Raw genomic sequence first — 16388 nt, forward strand, 5'->3', positions numbered from 1 at the left:
GGAACTCATCAAATTTGCAGACAACACCAAACTGAATAGAATAGCCAACAATAATAGAATAACAGAATAAAAGCGTTGGAAGAGACCTTGGAGGTCTTCCAGTCCAATCTCCTGCTCAAGCAAGTAACCCTATACTATTTCAGACAAATGCTTGCCCAAATATTTCTTAAAAACCTCCAGTGTTTGAGCACCTCCCAATTTCTGGAGATAGGTTATTCCACTGATTAACTGTTCTAAAGGACATTTTAGAAGACAGACTCAAGATACAGAAGGACAGACTTGAACAATGAACACTACCCAACAAAAAGCAATTCAGTGGTGAATCTTACACTTAGGCAAGAAAAACCAAATGCACAAGTACAGAATAGGTGGCACCTGACTCAATAGCAGTAATTGTGAGAGGGTTCTAGATGTCCTAGAAGACAACCACATGTATGAGCCAGCAGTGTGCTACAGTTGCCAAAAAAGCCAATGTAGTCCTAGGCTGAATCAACAGAGGGATAGTATCAAGATCATGTGAAGTGTTAGTACCATTTTGCCATAGGTGCAAGTGGTAAGACCATACTTAGTAAGGCCACACTGCTGCCAGTTTTGGTTATCACAATATTAAAAAAATGTTGACACTCTAGAAAAAGTGCAGAGAAGGCAACAAAGATGATATAGAGACTGAAGGCTAAACCATATGATGAATGGTTTGGCGAATTGGGTATCTCTAGTCTAATCTACTCAAGTCTAATAAAGACAAGGTGACATGATAGCAGTCTTCCAATATTTGAGGGGCTGTCACAGAGAAGAGAGCGTCAGCCTATTCATAGGAGATTAGCGAAGAGAGATCCAACCTGGAATTAAGAAAAAATTACTGACAGTAAGAACATTTATTTATTTATTTATTTATTTATTTATTTATTTATTTATTTATTATTTATTATTTATTTATTTTTTATTTATTTTTTATTTATTTTTAATTTATTTTTAATTTATTTATTTATTTATTTAGCATATGGCATATCATACATAACTAGCAATATATATTAACATTACACTTAGATTAGTAAAACACAATAAAATATGTTTAAAAGATCTATATTTAAATACCAATGTCTATGCCATCTAACCACTGAAGCACAGCATCATTTATATTTTTTTAAAAAGCAGATCCTGGACCAGTATATGAGAACAATTAATAAGTGGAATGGCTTGCTTCCAAAAGTTGAAATCATTGGAGATTTCCAAGAAAGATTAGACAGCCAGAATGGTATAGGATTTCCTATTTGAGCAAGAAGTTGTACTAGAAGACCTCCAAGGTCCCTTTCAATTCTGTTATTCTAAGGAAATTGTGCACTAGCTGATTATGTAAAAAAACAGCCAAGAACAAGCATTGATCAAGCTAAAAACTGAAGCTTAGTAAGTGTATAGGAAACAAATATTAATATCAAAATAATGTAAAATATACAAATAGGATGATGGCAGGGTAAACCATTACCTGGTCAATTTCTCAAAAAGATTTAGGAGAAAGTGGGTAAAGATAAAGTCTGGCAATGGCTTACAACTGAAGATTTGGTTTTGGCTGCACAAGAACAAGCTGTTTGAACTCATGGCCAGAATTGAAAAATTGTCAAATGATTCCAAGTACAGATTGTGCAGAGAAACAGAAGAAACAGATTATATACTTAAGTGATGCAAGAAGTTCCACAAACTGAATATAAACAATGACTTAATACAGTCATCAAAATGATTCACCAGAACATCTGTAAGATTACCATCTGTTAGTAATAAAAATTGGTGGGAACATATAATTGAAAAACTAAAAAAATGAGGTTAAAATATTATTAGATTTCCAAATACAGACTGATAAATTATCGGCTCATGACCCACCAGATATATGTAGTTGAAAAGAATAAAGTGTGGATAATTGAAGTGGCAATATCAGGTGGTAGCAGAATAGAAGACAAAGAATTGGAAAAGATCACCATGTATCAAGATCTGAAATGTGAAACTAAACGATTATGGCATAAACCAACCAATGTATGGTACACTGTAAAATGCTATTTAGATTCACATATATACACTATACTGGTATATTATGACATTCTAGGTTCTTGAGAAGAACTCAATGCATATGAAGAGGAACACCAGCTAACAAATTGGCAGCTGTGTCTTCACATAGTTGTGAGCCAATAATAATAATAATAATAATAATAATAATAATAATAATAATAATAATAATAATAATAATAATGCTTTAGAATTCAAACAAACCACAGATTTTAATCATTGTCAATAAGAAAGAAAGAAAAATGTAGACAGTGGTTACAGTACTGGAGATAGCAGAATAGAAGAGAGAGAACAAAGACCTGCAAATACAAATAGAATAACTGTGGCAAAAAGAAAGCAAACATAGCGGTGCCTTGTATGTAATCCTAAAACATCTGGAGCACCATTGGAACACCACTGGCATTGATACAATCATTGTCAACTGCAAAAAGCAGCTTTACTTGGAACAGCTTACCTTATGTGATGATACCTTTAACACCATCAAACAACACCTGCTTATCACAGAACCTTGGGAAGGGCTCAATAGGTGGATAAAAAATGCCAAGTCTAGTCTTAATGTCTGGCTGACTGTGCAATCAACCATAATAATAATTTAAATAAGAATAGTATTCCTGGATTTTATTACTATTCTTCTAAATGTGCAGCCAATTCAGTGGTAGTGAATTTGTTTGTCCAGTTAGCTCATTTTATCGCATCCAGGGTCTATCGTCTGCTCAAGAGACTACACACCTCTTTCTAGATCACATTGATACAGGTGTTTACTCAATTATAAGATACTAGCTGGATGCCCGTGCTTCGCTACGAAACTATATATTCAGGCTTGATAAATTGACACTTACAGCCTAAAACTTAATGTAGAATGTGTAACTCCGTAGCATCAGTGTGTTAATATAATGCAACTGACAGTTGGGACGGGGGGGAGTAGAATGTTCCAGCCTGCAGCATCCGTCGGTATTCATCTGGCTAGCATCCTGTCATTGTGTGAGAGAGTTGAGGGTGTTTGGAAACTCAAAAAGTATTTACTGTGTGAGCAAGGAGACAGGAAGGAGGCTGGGCATGGCTTAGCTCAACTGTTCTGTAATAAAGCTGCTTGCTGCTGTGAAAGTAAAACTGAAAGTGAAATCCTCTCCTCTGCTTGTGTTTTGCATTTGGAACAAATTTATTTTCAGGTGAGGAGGGGGAATAGAACTCCTTAGCATCAGATGTGTTAATAATAATATAGGAAATACTAATGCTCTGATGATCATTTCAAAAAATCCTCTCTTAGTGAGCACCTAGAAGCCAAGAGGAACAAACGTGGCAAATTTCAAGTTTGTAAGCTTTACAGTTCTGGAGCTTTCGTGATTGCGATATGAGTGGTTTTCGTTTTTATATATATAGATTAGATTGTGGTTTTCAATTTACACCCAAATTTTGGAAATGGAATACATTATTTGAATGGTACTTCCATTGCTATGTCTCTCATTAACTGGATAATTGGATTCATTTATTGCATTTTGCAGAATCTGTCTATAACATCTCACGACATTCCTCCAGTTGTGTGTTGGCCTTTCAAGTACTCTACAGCTATCACCTATGGATCATGCCCTCCATTCCTCCTGCCTCCATTGTTCTTTGAGCCTTTGATTTTCACCAGGAGACATAAACTGCACAACTTTCATTAAATAAGTAGTTAGCTTTAGCCAAGGTTATGTACAAATGAGCAGCAGATGCTCATTGGCAAGAGGACACCAAGATTCTAAAGGAACGTTTGGTGTTGTTTTCCACTGCATTTCTTGCTTCCTTTCACCTATCCAAAAAGCTAAAGTTAAACGTTATTAGCCCCTTGTCAGCCCTGCAAGACAGACCAGACGAAGAAACAGATGCCAGCATGCCGAAAACTAATTTTATTAAGTGCCTATAACAGAGGTTTGTAAATCTGAATGTGTGTCTCCTCTCTTTTTTATCTTCATGTGATATTGGAGGTGTATTTCTGAGACAATTTCATACTGATTTGCATTGTCTGTGTTTATGCAATGTTTATGTTTGTTGTCTTGGTAACAGATCCTCCCTTTCTCTGTCAAGGTCATCTTCTTTGTTTTCTATACCTCTTCCCTGTTACCCATCAGATTATCCCAGTGAATTTCTTTCTGCAGTTGCCTGCTTTAGCAGATACATCTGGTATTTCACTGGTCCAAGAGGACCTGCCTTCTGCCTTGTGTCCTGGTAAATGAAGAAAGGAATACAAGGCAGAACATACTGTGGACTCCAGTTATAGGAAGGGATGTATAGAATAACTGAATTGAATACCCTGAATTGAAGGAGTTGTGGGAGGGAGCAAAGGATTATCTGCCAGTTCTATCTGAAATTTTCACACAAAACCTGTCCCTGTGAACTACATCCAGAATTGCCAGATACTGAGTCTAGAATGAAGAAGATTCTTTGTTCCCTGCCAAGTCAGATTCTTCAGTAGCAGTTGCTGTGCAACAGGAGGACAAGAGGCCCTTTCCAGTTCCATCTCCATCTTCATCTGATTTACCATATTTTTCGGAGTATAAGATGCTCCAGAATATAAGACACACATTAGTTTTGGGGAGGAAAACAGGAAAAAAATTCTGCCTCTGCCTACCAGCAACCATCGGTATTCATCTGGCTAGCATCCTTGCAGCAAACAGCAAACAGCCTGGTCAGCTTCAGCACATTATCGCAGCCTGATTTAGCACGAACAGCTGATTGGCGGTTAGATCAGCCTCCCAGAATACTGCCAATCAGCTGTTCCAGGCTCTGGGGATCACCAGAGCCCATCGCTGCCTCCACACATTGAGTTTTTGGCCTTTGCAAGCTCTGTTTTAGACCAGTTCCAGGCTGCGGAGATCACCACAGCACATCGCCACCAATCGTCGCCTCTGCACACCCCATTTTTGGCCTCCATGCATCACATTTTCGGCCAGTTCCAGGCACCTGCACCACAATTTTCACCCATTTTTTTGGGAGGGGAGTGCGTCTTATACTCTGAAAAGTATGGTGTTTACTGACCTTGACAAGCTTCTAAATCCATTTTCACACAAAAATGATTATGTGCTCATTGCCCTTGATGAGTTTTCTGGCCCATTACCATGTGCAGGAGGGGAGATATGATTCTGGCAGGGGAATATGAAGTTTTGAGCTTGGGAAGGGGGAAGAGGATAATAAAGGAGGAAGAGATCAGAAAAGACTACTTTGTCTTGGGAAAGTAGAAAGCATGAGAGAGAAATTCAAAATAATCCTGCCTTGATTTTGTTTGGCATAAGACAGAAACTTTCATAGGCCTTCAAGATTCTGTTTTTCTCTGTTTCTCTGTTTATTCTGTTTTTCTGTTTTATATGTTAACAGAAAGCTTTTCTGCAGTTCTGCTGCTTCTGTTTCTTGACTTTGCCTACCTTCAAGGTCTGACACAATTCAAGTATTTTAAGTCACAATTAAATGCTATAATTTGTTTGTAGCTGTTGCCAATGAATTAGGAATATTTTAGCTCATAATTTCAATAAATGAACACAAATTCTCAAAATACATTTTCTTCTTCTTGTAAAAACTCTTACCAACATTTTAAAAGTCCAACAAGACACAGTTGGATTTATTTCTCACCGTTCTTCTGGAGTATCTACATGAAATGTTCTTTCTATCACAGTGGTCCATTGAAGACATCGAATAATAAACGTGTTCGGTTTTGGTCGCTCTGTTTTCATTAGTTGGCATTCTAGAAAAATAATATTTTTATAACATGCTGAAACAAAATACTCTGTTATAAAATACATATAGATACATGCACATTCAGTCTCTCACACACATGCATATACATTAACTCCACTCCTTAGGAGAAAAATAATTAAGTATGTGTGAAAATAAGCTGGAATAAAATAAATGAGTTATATTCAGTTGAATCCAAATGCTTACAGATTTCCAAGAACAGATGAAAGGTCATTTATGATCCGTTTCTTTCGCAGTTCCTGCCAGTAACCTTATCATATCTTTAGCATCAGGTCAGGAGATGACATTCCAGATTACAAGGAGAAAAAGTGCCTCTGCAAAACACCTACACACTCTTCCCTCACCAATAAATCAGTGGATCAAAACATGTTGCTGCCTGAATCTTCCTTTCAAAGATATTCCCCAAAATAACAAGAACAATGTATTATGAATGAATATGATTATAAACTTCCAGTATGCATAAATAATTTTATTTAAAATTGCTACTTATATTTATTACTTTTCTTCTTTTTTCACTCAAAGATAAGTAGTAACAGTGTCCTCCAGATGTTTTAGATTAGTTTAAATCTCCAAAAGTTTAACCAATAGTCAAATATCATTGAACATGTAGCCTAACAAGCAGAGCACAACATGTTGCATATTCCTTAGTAGTACATTTCAAAACAAGGAAAGTAACTTTTCGGTATAGGTAGGTTTTGCTTATCAACTGGCTTAGGCAGCAGTAAACCATTCAGTTATGACAACGCTGAAAAAATAATTTTGCAAACAAGATGTGCATTTATGACATTCACAGCTTCTCTCTGTCAAGTTCACCATTACAGTCAATTATATCTTAAACCATCTCTTTAAATAATCTCTCCTGTGTGTGACCCATTTTTTTCCTCCTATCCCCACCTCACCTTGCAAAGCAGAGGCACTGGAGAGGTTGGGATTACAAGAGAATAAACTTACTCCTCTCCAATGATTGTAAAATCAAACATTATTTCCCTTCTTGCTAATTATCCCAATGCATGCAGAATGATGAGCATTCTGAAGGTTGGCAAAGTGGCAAAGTGGAGAGAAAGGAAAGCTGAAATAAAACATAAGCACAGTCCCAGTTACGTGATTTTCCACTTAGCAACCAAACTGTCAGTCACAATTGTGTTCACTAATTGAGCACTATCTATATAACTATTTATAGTCTATCTGGATCCGCTCCAGTCCGGCTTCAGGCCTGGGCACAGCACGGAAACGGAAACGGCATTGGTCGCGTTGGTGGATGATCTCTGGAGAGCTCGGGATAGGGGTTGTTCCTCTATCCTGGTCCTGTTAGATCTCTCAGCGGCTTTTGATACCATCGACCATGGTATCATGCTGCGCCGGTTGGAGGGGTTGGGAATGGGGTGCACCGTTCTGTGGTGGTTCTCCTCCTATCTCTCTGACCAGACGCAGTTGGTGTTGGCAGGGGGACAGAGGTCGACCCCGAGGCACCTTGTTTGTGAGGTGCCGCAGGGGTCAGTCCTCTCGCCCCTTTTGTTCAACATTTATGTGAAGCCGCTGGGAGAGATCATCCGTGACTTTGGGGTGGAGTTCCATCAGTACGCTGATGATATGCACTCCCACATAACACCGCTCCTGCGCGAGCTGCACTGGCTCCCAGTGGTCTTCCGGGTGTGCTTCAAGGTGTTGGTTACCACCTTTAAAGCGCTCCATGGCATAGGACCTAGTTATCTTCGACACCGCTTGCTGCTACCGACAACCTCCCATCGACCTGTGCGCTCCCACAGAGAGGGCCTCCTCGGGGTGCCATCAGCCAAACAATGTAGGCTGGTGACCCCCAGGGGGAGGGCCTTCTCTGTGGGGGCACCTACCCTATGGAACCAGCTGCCTCTTGGCTATTGGGGGCGAGTTATTGGCCCCCACAGAGAGGGCTCACAACTTGGGCGTCCTCCTGGATGCACGGCTGTCTTTAGAAGAGCATATGACGGCCTTGGCCAGGGGAGCTTTTCATCAGATTCGCCTAATTCGCCAGTTGCGTCCCTTTCTGGATCGAGACTCCTTACACACAGTCACTCAGGCACTAGTCACTTCCCGCCTGGACTACTGCAATGCTCTCTACATGGGGCTCCTCTTGAGGAGCACCCGGAGGCTCCAACTGGTGCAGAATGAGGCCATACGGAGGATTATGGGAGCGAGGGGGTGCTCCCATGTGACGCCTCTCCTGCGTGAGCTGCATTGGCTTCCGGTGGTCTTCCGGGTGCGCTTCAAGGTGTTGGTTACCACCTTTAAAGCGCTCCATGACATAGGACCTGGGTATTTGCTGGACCGCCTTCTGCCGCCGATAGGTTTAGGTTTCGGTTTCGGTTTATTAAATTTGTATACCGCCCTTCTCCCGAAGGACTCAGGGTGGTGAACAGCCAAAATTAAAATACATACAGTATAAAAATTAAAATAAATGAAAACAGAATTAAATTAGTTTGGCTTCCGCAAATTTTAAAATCCCTTACCAATAAAATAGCCCATTAAAATTTTAAGCCAGCCCAGCTTGCTGAAATAAGAAGGTCTTCAATGCTCGGCAGAAAGTACGGAGGTCCGGGATCAGTCGTATTCCTGGGGATAGCGGGCGGGGCGGGTGCCCTCACAGAGAAAGCTCTCCCCCTGGGGGTCGTCAGTCAACATTGCTTGACCGACAGCACCCTGAGGAGACCCTCTCTGTGGGAGCGGATTGGCCGGTGGGAGGTTATCGGTGGCTGAAGGTGGTCTCGTAAATACCCGGGCCCTAAGCCATGGAGTGCTTTAAAGATGAGAACCAATACCTCTCACCGGCCAGTACGCTCCCACAGAGAGGGACTCCTCAGGGTGCCATCAGCCAGGCAGTGTCAGCTGACGACCCCCAGGGGGAGGGCTTTCTCTGTGGCAGCACCTGCCCTCTGGAACGATTTGCTCCCGGAGATACTCATGATACCAGATCTCCGGGCTTTTCGCCATGCCCTAAAAACTTTTCTTTTCCACCAAGCAGGGCTGGCGTAACACCCCCCCCCCCTTTTGAGATGTTAGATTTTTAATTGTCTATGGGTTTTGTTGGGATGTTTTAAATTTTGGGCCAAAGTTGTGTAATTCTTTTTAAAAATTTTAAATTTTGTATTGGAATGTTTTTTATTTTTGGCTGTGCACCGCCCTGAGTCCAGCAGGAGAAGGGCGGTATACAAATTTAATAAAAATAAATAAATAAAATAAACTATTTCATTTCCCTGATTTGTTTGTTTGTTTGTTTACTCAATTTCTAAAACTGCCCAACTTGACCAGGTGATTCTGGGAGGTTTACAATTCTAAAATTATAAAAAAAAAATTAAAAAGCCACAAAACAAAATAAAAATAAATAGCAGCCATGATAATTAATTGACTAATAGTGAAGTCAAGTAACAGCTCCCTTAATACATTCCAAGCCCAAGACCATCTAACTAGCCAAGTTTTTAAAGTCTTGTGAAAGACCAACAGGATTGGGGCCCTTTTATTTGTGTGGGGACACTTGTCTGCACAATGTACACACACTTTTACAGCATTGTGAAAATAATAATGCTGTAGGAAAAGATAGGGCTGAGCCCAAAAGGGCTCAGATGCGTCATCATTCATGAGTCCCTTTGCGCCCACAAGATCCAAGTCCAGCCCACCTTGAATTCCTTTCTATTCTTAACTCCCACTAATTTCCCTAGACCATTAGTAGTTCAGATTCTTGTAGAGAGTTTAAGCTTACAATAAATCTTTATACACATTTGAACTGCCTGGAACTTTAGATTTCCCTGCTGCTTGACAAGCTTGTAATTGACAATGGGTAATTTAACAATTTTACTTATATAGCCGCCCATCTCATTTTGATATGACTCTAAGCACATTACAATAAAATACATAAAATATACAATATAAAAAATAAAAATAAAACACATAGCAGCCAGGCATTATCCAACCAATCGTCCACATAACCAAGAAATGGACTCTACCCCACAGTCAGAGCCCTAGGCTTGGGCAGAAACCAAGTTTTCAAGATCTCATGAAAGGCCAACAAGAGCAGGGCCAATCTAATTTCAACAGGGATGATATTCCGAAGAACAGGTGCCACAGCAGAAAAGGCTCTCATTTTATGCATGACATTCCACTGACATTCCTTAGCTAGTAGTACCCAAAGTATGCCCCTCTTATCAGATCTGATGGGGCAATCAGAAATAATAACTATGTGCATGTGTGGGTGAGAAAGAGAGGAGAGGGGAGAAACTGCTTTCTGCAGAAATGTGCTCAGGCTCATGGGCAAATGTGTTCCCAAATGGAAAGTCTATCTGTGCTCTATCTTTTAGGTATCTTTCTGGGATCTATAGGGCACAGCATTATAGCTAATGATTGAGGCCTGATGCTTTGTTTTTTAATATAGCTATTTGTTTCCCATTTATTTTCTAAATTGAAAACTAAAAAGAATATAAGTTTATATTTATATATATAATTTATATTTACATAAATTAGTTCCATCTTTAGTCTGCAATGAATAAACAAAATCTGCATCTTTATTCAGTATTGTATAGTACGTACAGAAGGCAAGTGTGCAAATCCAGGAAAAAATGCAACTGCTTTAATGAGTTGCAAACTGATGCTACCTTCACAAACCCCCAACTAATCCAAATCACTTTTTCAGAATAAAATCTGATGTTCTGCTCAGATTTAAAGCAGTGAAAACAGGCAAATGTTTCTCTTTTTTCTCTCAAAGAAAATCTATTCTTACCACAAAACTCCTATCTCACATGAACTACTTTGCCTTTGCAGCCTTAATCTCTCACTGCTATAGAAGAGTAAATTGAAACTCTGAAAAAGTGTCTTAGCCAATAGTAATGAGATTTATAAACTTAAGCTGCTTCGGTATTACAAATGATGCTATTAATTCATGAGCCTGAATTTCCCTCACCTTTGTAATTAATTTACTTTGAATTATAAATAGTCCTTGACTTACAACCATTCATTTAGTGACCTTTTGAAGTTACAACAGCATCCCAGCATCTCTGTGATCAGATTGTCAAAATTTAGACACTTGGCAACTGGCATGCATTATCTGCACAAAATATTCATTTGTGTACTTTCTTCCCTCTATTTGCTTCTAGAAATTGCCTATTTCAATATATTTTTAGTTCATACTTTTGTACACTGAATTCAACAGAACAGTAGTGTGGGAGAAACCTGAAATACTGCTAGCACTATATTTTGACTAATTAATATTACCCAGTGGTAGGATTCAATTTTTTTAACAACCGGTTCTGTGGGCGTGGCTTAGTTGGGGTTTGGCTTGATGGTCATGTGACCGGGTGGGTATGGCTAGTTGGTCATGTGACCAGGTGGGCGTGGCTAGCTGGTCATGTGACCGGGTGGGCGTGGCTATGTGCATAGGGACTACTCAGAGGGCTGAAAAAAGTCATTTCTGACAGGTCCTCGCACTTTTGACCGGTCCTCGCACTTATGACCATCCTCACATTTATGTCTGTTGCGGCATTCTTAACAACTGTGTCACTCATTTCACAATTGCTTCTCTTCATCATGGTGACAAGATAGGGCAAAAACATAAAATGTGAGAACAGTCGTAAATTCGAGGACTGGTCAAAAGTGCAAGGACCAGTCAAAAATAACTTTTTCAGCCCTCTGAGCAGTCCATATGCACAAAAGGACTACCCAGAGGGCTGAAAAAAGTGATTTCTGACAGGTCCTCACACTTTTGACCGGTCTTCGCACTTATGACTGGTCATCATTTATGCCCATTGTAGCATTCTTAACAACCGTGTCACTCATTTCACAACTGCTTCTCTTCACCATGGTGACAAGATAGGGCAAAAACGTAAAATGTGAGGACAGTCGTAAGTTCGAAGACTGGTCAAAAGTGTGAGGACCAGTCAAAATAACTTTTTCAGCCCTCTGAGTAGTCCATATGCATAAAAGGATACAGCAATAGAGAGGGATGAAGGAAGGGAAGGGAAATTAGAGTAGGAGTGATGGTAAGAGAGGGAGGAAGAGAGGAGGAGAAAGAGAAAGGAAGAGGAAGTAGGGAGAAGAAGAGGGGGGGAAGAGAAAGTAAGAAGGAAAGGAAAGAAAGAGGTGGTAGGTTTGAGGAGAAAGATTGCTGTACAATAAAAAAGATGAAAGGGAAGAAAGGCAACCCCAAACAAATATAAAGATATTAAGATAAAGAATGAATTGAGAACAAATATGAATAAATAGCAATAATTAGAAACACACATACAAACATACAATGTATTTTCTTTGAACAGAGTATTTGGCCGGTTCACAAATTTAAACAGTGTTTAGTCATTTCAATTAAATTTACAATTTCTATATTTCCTTTTTGCCATATATATACCTCATCTATTTTTTTAAAAAACCAATATTACCCTTCATCCTCATCTCTAATCTTAATCAAATTCAATTTTTCCCTTCTAATCTATATTATACCCCGTCCCATTGTCATCTATTTTTATATCCATTCTCACATTGGTTAATTATTTAATATTACAATTGTTTAATACAAATTCAACATTTTTATATAAATCAATTAGTTATAACTATCTTTTTTGTATATTAATCAATATGAATATGAATATTCCAATTATTTCCATGCAATCCAATTTCTTACAAATCAATTAATTATATTTACCAATAATAATAAACCAAATAACTTCCCCCATATATTCCTCCAAACCACAACTTAACCATTTCTATTTTCAACACAATATACAATTAATAGTATCTCAATTATTACAATTCCCTAGTTAAATGGAGCTTTTTTTCTTTTGTGTTTTAAAATCTTGAACTCTCTTTTGCCCTAAATTTCCCATTGTTTGCAGTTTTGCACCTACCTTTTTTAGTGAAGAAAAAGAAATCCCTCTCTGCCTCATTTTGTCACGTTGCAGCAAAGACCCTACTTTACTTTCAGTTTCGTTTTTTCAGCATAGCTAGGGGGGAAAAAATCTGCTCCAGCACTCTTTGCAGCTAGCAACTGCGCAAATCAGCTGAGAGTTGGGAGGTCGATCTAATCAACTTGTGCTAATTAACCTATGCTGAAGCCGAAAGGGGGCTGTTTTTTCTTGCTGTTTGCTTGCAAGGAGGTAAGTGCTGCAAGACACAGGCCAAGGGGTGGGGGCCACCCTCCTTGCCACTTAGCCCCCTCCTGTCGCCCCCTTTTGCCTCTAGCACCCCCCTCGTAGAGTTGCCAGGTGTCCACTATTTGAGCGGACAGTCCACTTTTTTCACATTATGTTCACTATTTTTTTTCACAAAATAATGGAAATTTTTTTTATTCAAAAGCTTTATGATGAAATGGTATGTAATCTAAAGCTGTACAGTCTAAGAGAATAAGGATAGGAGAATCGTGTTTTGTCTTTTTTTTTTCATAAATTAGAATGAGACAAAGATCGAATATCCATTGAACTCGATTCTCCAAAAAAATTAATGATGAGATTAAAATAAAAATATATTATAAAATTATGTACAGTTCACATTTTTAAAATGTATTGTAGCTTGTGTCGACTGACCTAAAATGGCGTCAAGTGATGAGAGTGATAGCAGCGAGATTTTGAATTCTTTAAAACGAAAGAGAGGAGTGTGCAAATACACCAAAGACTGGGAAGCTACTTTTGCATGGGTTACCAACAACGAAACCGACAGAACAAATACGACGGCCTACTGTAAATTGTGTCAGAAATCGTTCACAATTGAATGTAATGGTATAAAAGCTGTCACACAGCATGCAAACACAAAAAATCATTTAGATAAGGAGAAAATAGCTTCCAGCGAATCAATTCATTTTTCATTGTTAAAGACTCCTCTTTCAGTGAGAAAGTGACTGTAGCTGAAATGGCTGAAACTTACCATGGGATCAAACACCATATTTCTTTTCTGGCTCAAGATTGCGGTTTAAGTTAATGAAGCAAATTTTTGATGATTCAGAAATTGTAAAAAAGATGTCTTGTGGAAGAACCAAATCATCAGCTATTGTCAATGAGGTTTTGTATCCTTTTTCTATTGAGTTGGTTCTCAATGATCTTAAAACTGGAATTCCATTTTCTCTCTCCACTGACGCATCAAACAAGGGAAATCACAAAATGTATCCCGTTGTTGCACAATATTTTACTTGTGAACAAGGACTGTGTGTGAAAATTTTAGACTTTTATGAGGATTCTTTCAAAGATTCTACATCAATAAAAAATCAGCTGTGTCGAGTTCTTAGTGATAACGAATTGGAAATAAATAATGTTTCAGCTTACTCAGCAGATAATGCATCGGTCAATTATGGAGTGAACAAATCTGTTTACCAAAAATTATTGCTGGAAAATGACAATATTGTAGCTGCTCATTGCAATAATCACATTTTACACAACAGCGCAAAAAATGCATTAAAGCAGTTATCTTTTGATATCGAAAATGTAGTGCTGAAAGTTTTTGCCGAATTTTTGATTTCTGCGAAGAAACGAGAAGAGTTGAAATCATTTTTTGAGTTTTGCGAGTCAGAATTCCATGAAGTTTTGTGCCATGTTCCAACACGTTGGTTAAGTTTGTTTAAAATGGTCGAAATACTTTTTTTAAACTGGATACCTCTAAAATCGTATTTTATTTCTCTTGGATCTGATGAGTGCCATAAGGTTATCTGGAACCTTATTTCGGATCAGGAAAATGAACTCGCAAAGGACGATGAACCAACAATTTCAGAATTGTATTTATATTTCACGCACTTCTTCATGTCAATGATGCAAGACACCCTACTGATGCTGGAAAGCAAGAAAATTCTTACATGTGATCTTCACATTATCATGTGTAAGATGTGTGATTTTTGGCAAAAAAAAAATACAATGAGCAGTTTTTTGGAATGAAAGTTTTATTTGCCTTACGTAAAAAACATTTGCCTGAGAATGCTGTGCAAAAGTTCAAGAAAGAAGCCATCAACGTGTATCAAAGAGCCATTGCGTACCTAGAAAAGTGGTATAATTTCACCGATTCAGTATATGAGACGCTAAGTTGTTTCAATCTAATTGATCGCAATAATCCTCCAACTTTAGAAGAAATGACAAACATTTGGTTATTATCACCATGGTGAGAAGAACTTCCACCCAACATTCTCTTCGATGAAATTAGATGAAGTTTATGTTCATCTGCAGGGCGATTCATCCCTTGATAAGTGGACGTACTTTTTCAAGAAAGAGCCAGCTCCGAGTTTACTGAAACTGTTCCAGTATTGTGCATCAATTCCGGTATCAAATGCAAACATTGAACGAATTTTCAGCGTCATGGGAAATTTGTGGACTGACGAACGTAACTGACTGCTTGTACCATTAGTTTGAAGTGAACTTTGTATATTTTTTAATATTTCTCAACGCTGTACTGAAATTAAAAAATTATTCCTTAAACACAAAGAACTGATCAAAGCTGCGCAATCAAATAAAAAATACACATGACAGCAAAGTAAAATGTAATTTAATATTTTACATAGTATTATAATATATTTGATGTTTTGAATTTTAAGTATAGCTTTGAAGTGATTATTTTAATACGTGTTAAAATGTTTGTAAGAAAATATATAATTTAATTGTAAAAAATTATTTTATTTTTTTTACTACTTAACACTCCCTCCCCGCTTGTCCGCTATTTTTTTGAAGCAAACTTGGCAACCCTACCCCCCTGCCACCCCTCTTGCCTCTTACCGTCCCCCTAAGGCATCCCACCACCCCCCAGGAGGCGGTACCGCCCACTTTGGCAACCCCTGGCTTAACTACTTAACTGGTTCTACCGAAGTAGAATCCCACCACTGGGTCTACCCATTTATTTTTGCAGGCGTTGGTCTACTCATTTGGTTTTTTTTTTAACACTGATCAGCTGTAGGGTGGCCCTTTGAAGCCCCGCAGCAGCTGCAAGGCCAATAAAATTATAAAAAAACACAGAACCATTTGTTAAATTGCTGGCTTGCCCACCCCTCGCCCACCACTATTTATTGGCAATAAATAATGGGGCGGGGCGGGGCAAGGGGCAGGGCGACCCAGCAATTTAACAAACGGTTCGGCCGAACCGCCTAGAATCGGCAGAATCCCACCACTGATGTTACCTTCTTGAAGGAAAGACATTGACCCACTGATATTGAATTATACTTTGAACAGGGTCCTATACATATATAAGTCCAGCACAACTGCACCACATTGCCTCCCTTTAAAAAGTCTTTGATGGGGCTGATTTTTTACAGCAACTCTGTTTTCATAAGGCTGCTCTAGGACTTTGCCTTTGTATCTGTAGCAGTGAGGGAATCCCTGTAAATCCTCTTGTCCCTTTTAGACATCATGGCTAACTGGAATATATTGCTCAATGAAGTACAGCACAAAAACATAGTTCAAACTACTTTACAGTGATGAAAGAAAAGCACCAAAAAGGATATGAGAGCATTATGAAAATTATTCAAATAGTACAGCAATAATTAACTTTTATTTTATTCAGTTTTTTGTTGATTAACTAAACATTCAAATGAATGTCAAAAATTCACATAACACAAAATTATGATCAACATGAGATCCTCTAGGAAATCTCTGAAGAAATTTCAAATGATCATTCAGTCTATCTCGTGT

The 16388-nt window shown here is 38.5% G+C and overlaps 1 protein-coding gene across 13 annotated transcripts in view; it reads right to left on the reverse strand.

The window, feature by feature from the left end:
• The window catches only part of AKT3 (AKT serine/threonine kinase 3), a 169754-nt gene that overhangs the window by 59030 nt on the left and 94336 nt on the right, over nt 1-16388 (reverse strand). For 12 of the 13 annotated variants that reach the window (XR_015731464.1, XR_015731465.1, XR_015731466.1 and 9 more), the window contains one exon: nt 5659-5770. The exons of the other annotated variant lie outside the window; for it this stretch is intronic. Coding sequence is in view for 8 of the 12 variants with exons in the window: in XM_060692386.2 (XP_060548369.1) it covers nt 5659-5770 (112 nt within the window). In the remaining 4 variants the exon portion in view is untranslated. The remainder of the gene's footprint in view (nt 1-5658; nt 5771-16388) is intronic. 13 annotated transcript variants of the gene reach the window in all.

Source organism: Pantherophis guttatus, chromosome 1 (genome assembly GCF_059756535.1).
Source record: "Pantherophis guttatus breed Tessera chromosome 1, ASM5975653v1, whole genome shotgun sequence".
Taxonomy (NCBI): domain Eukaryota; kingdom Metazoa; phylum Chordata; class Lepidosauria; order Squamata; family Colubridae; genus Pantherophis; species Pantherophis guttatus.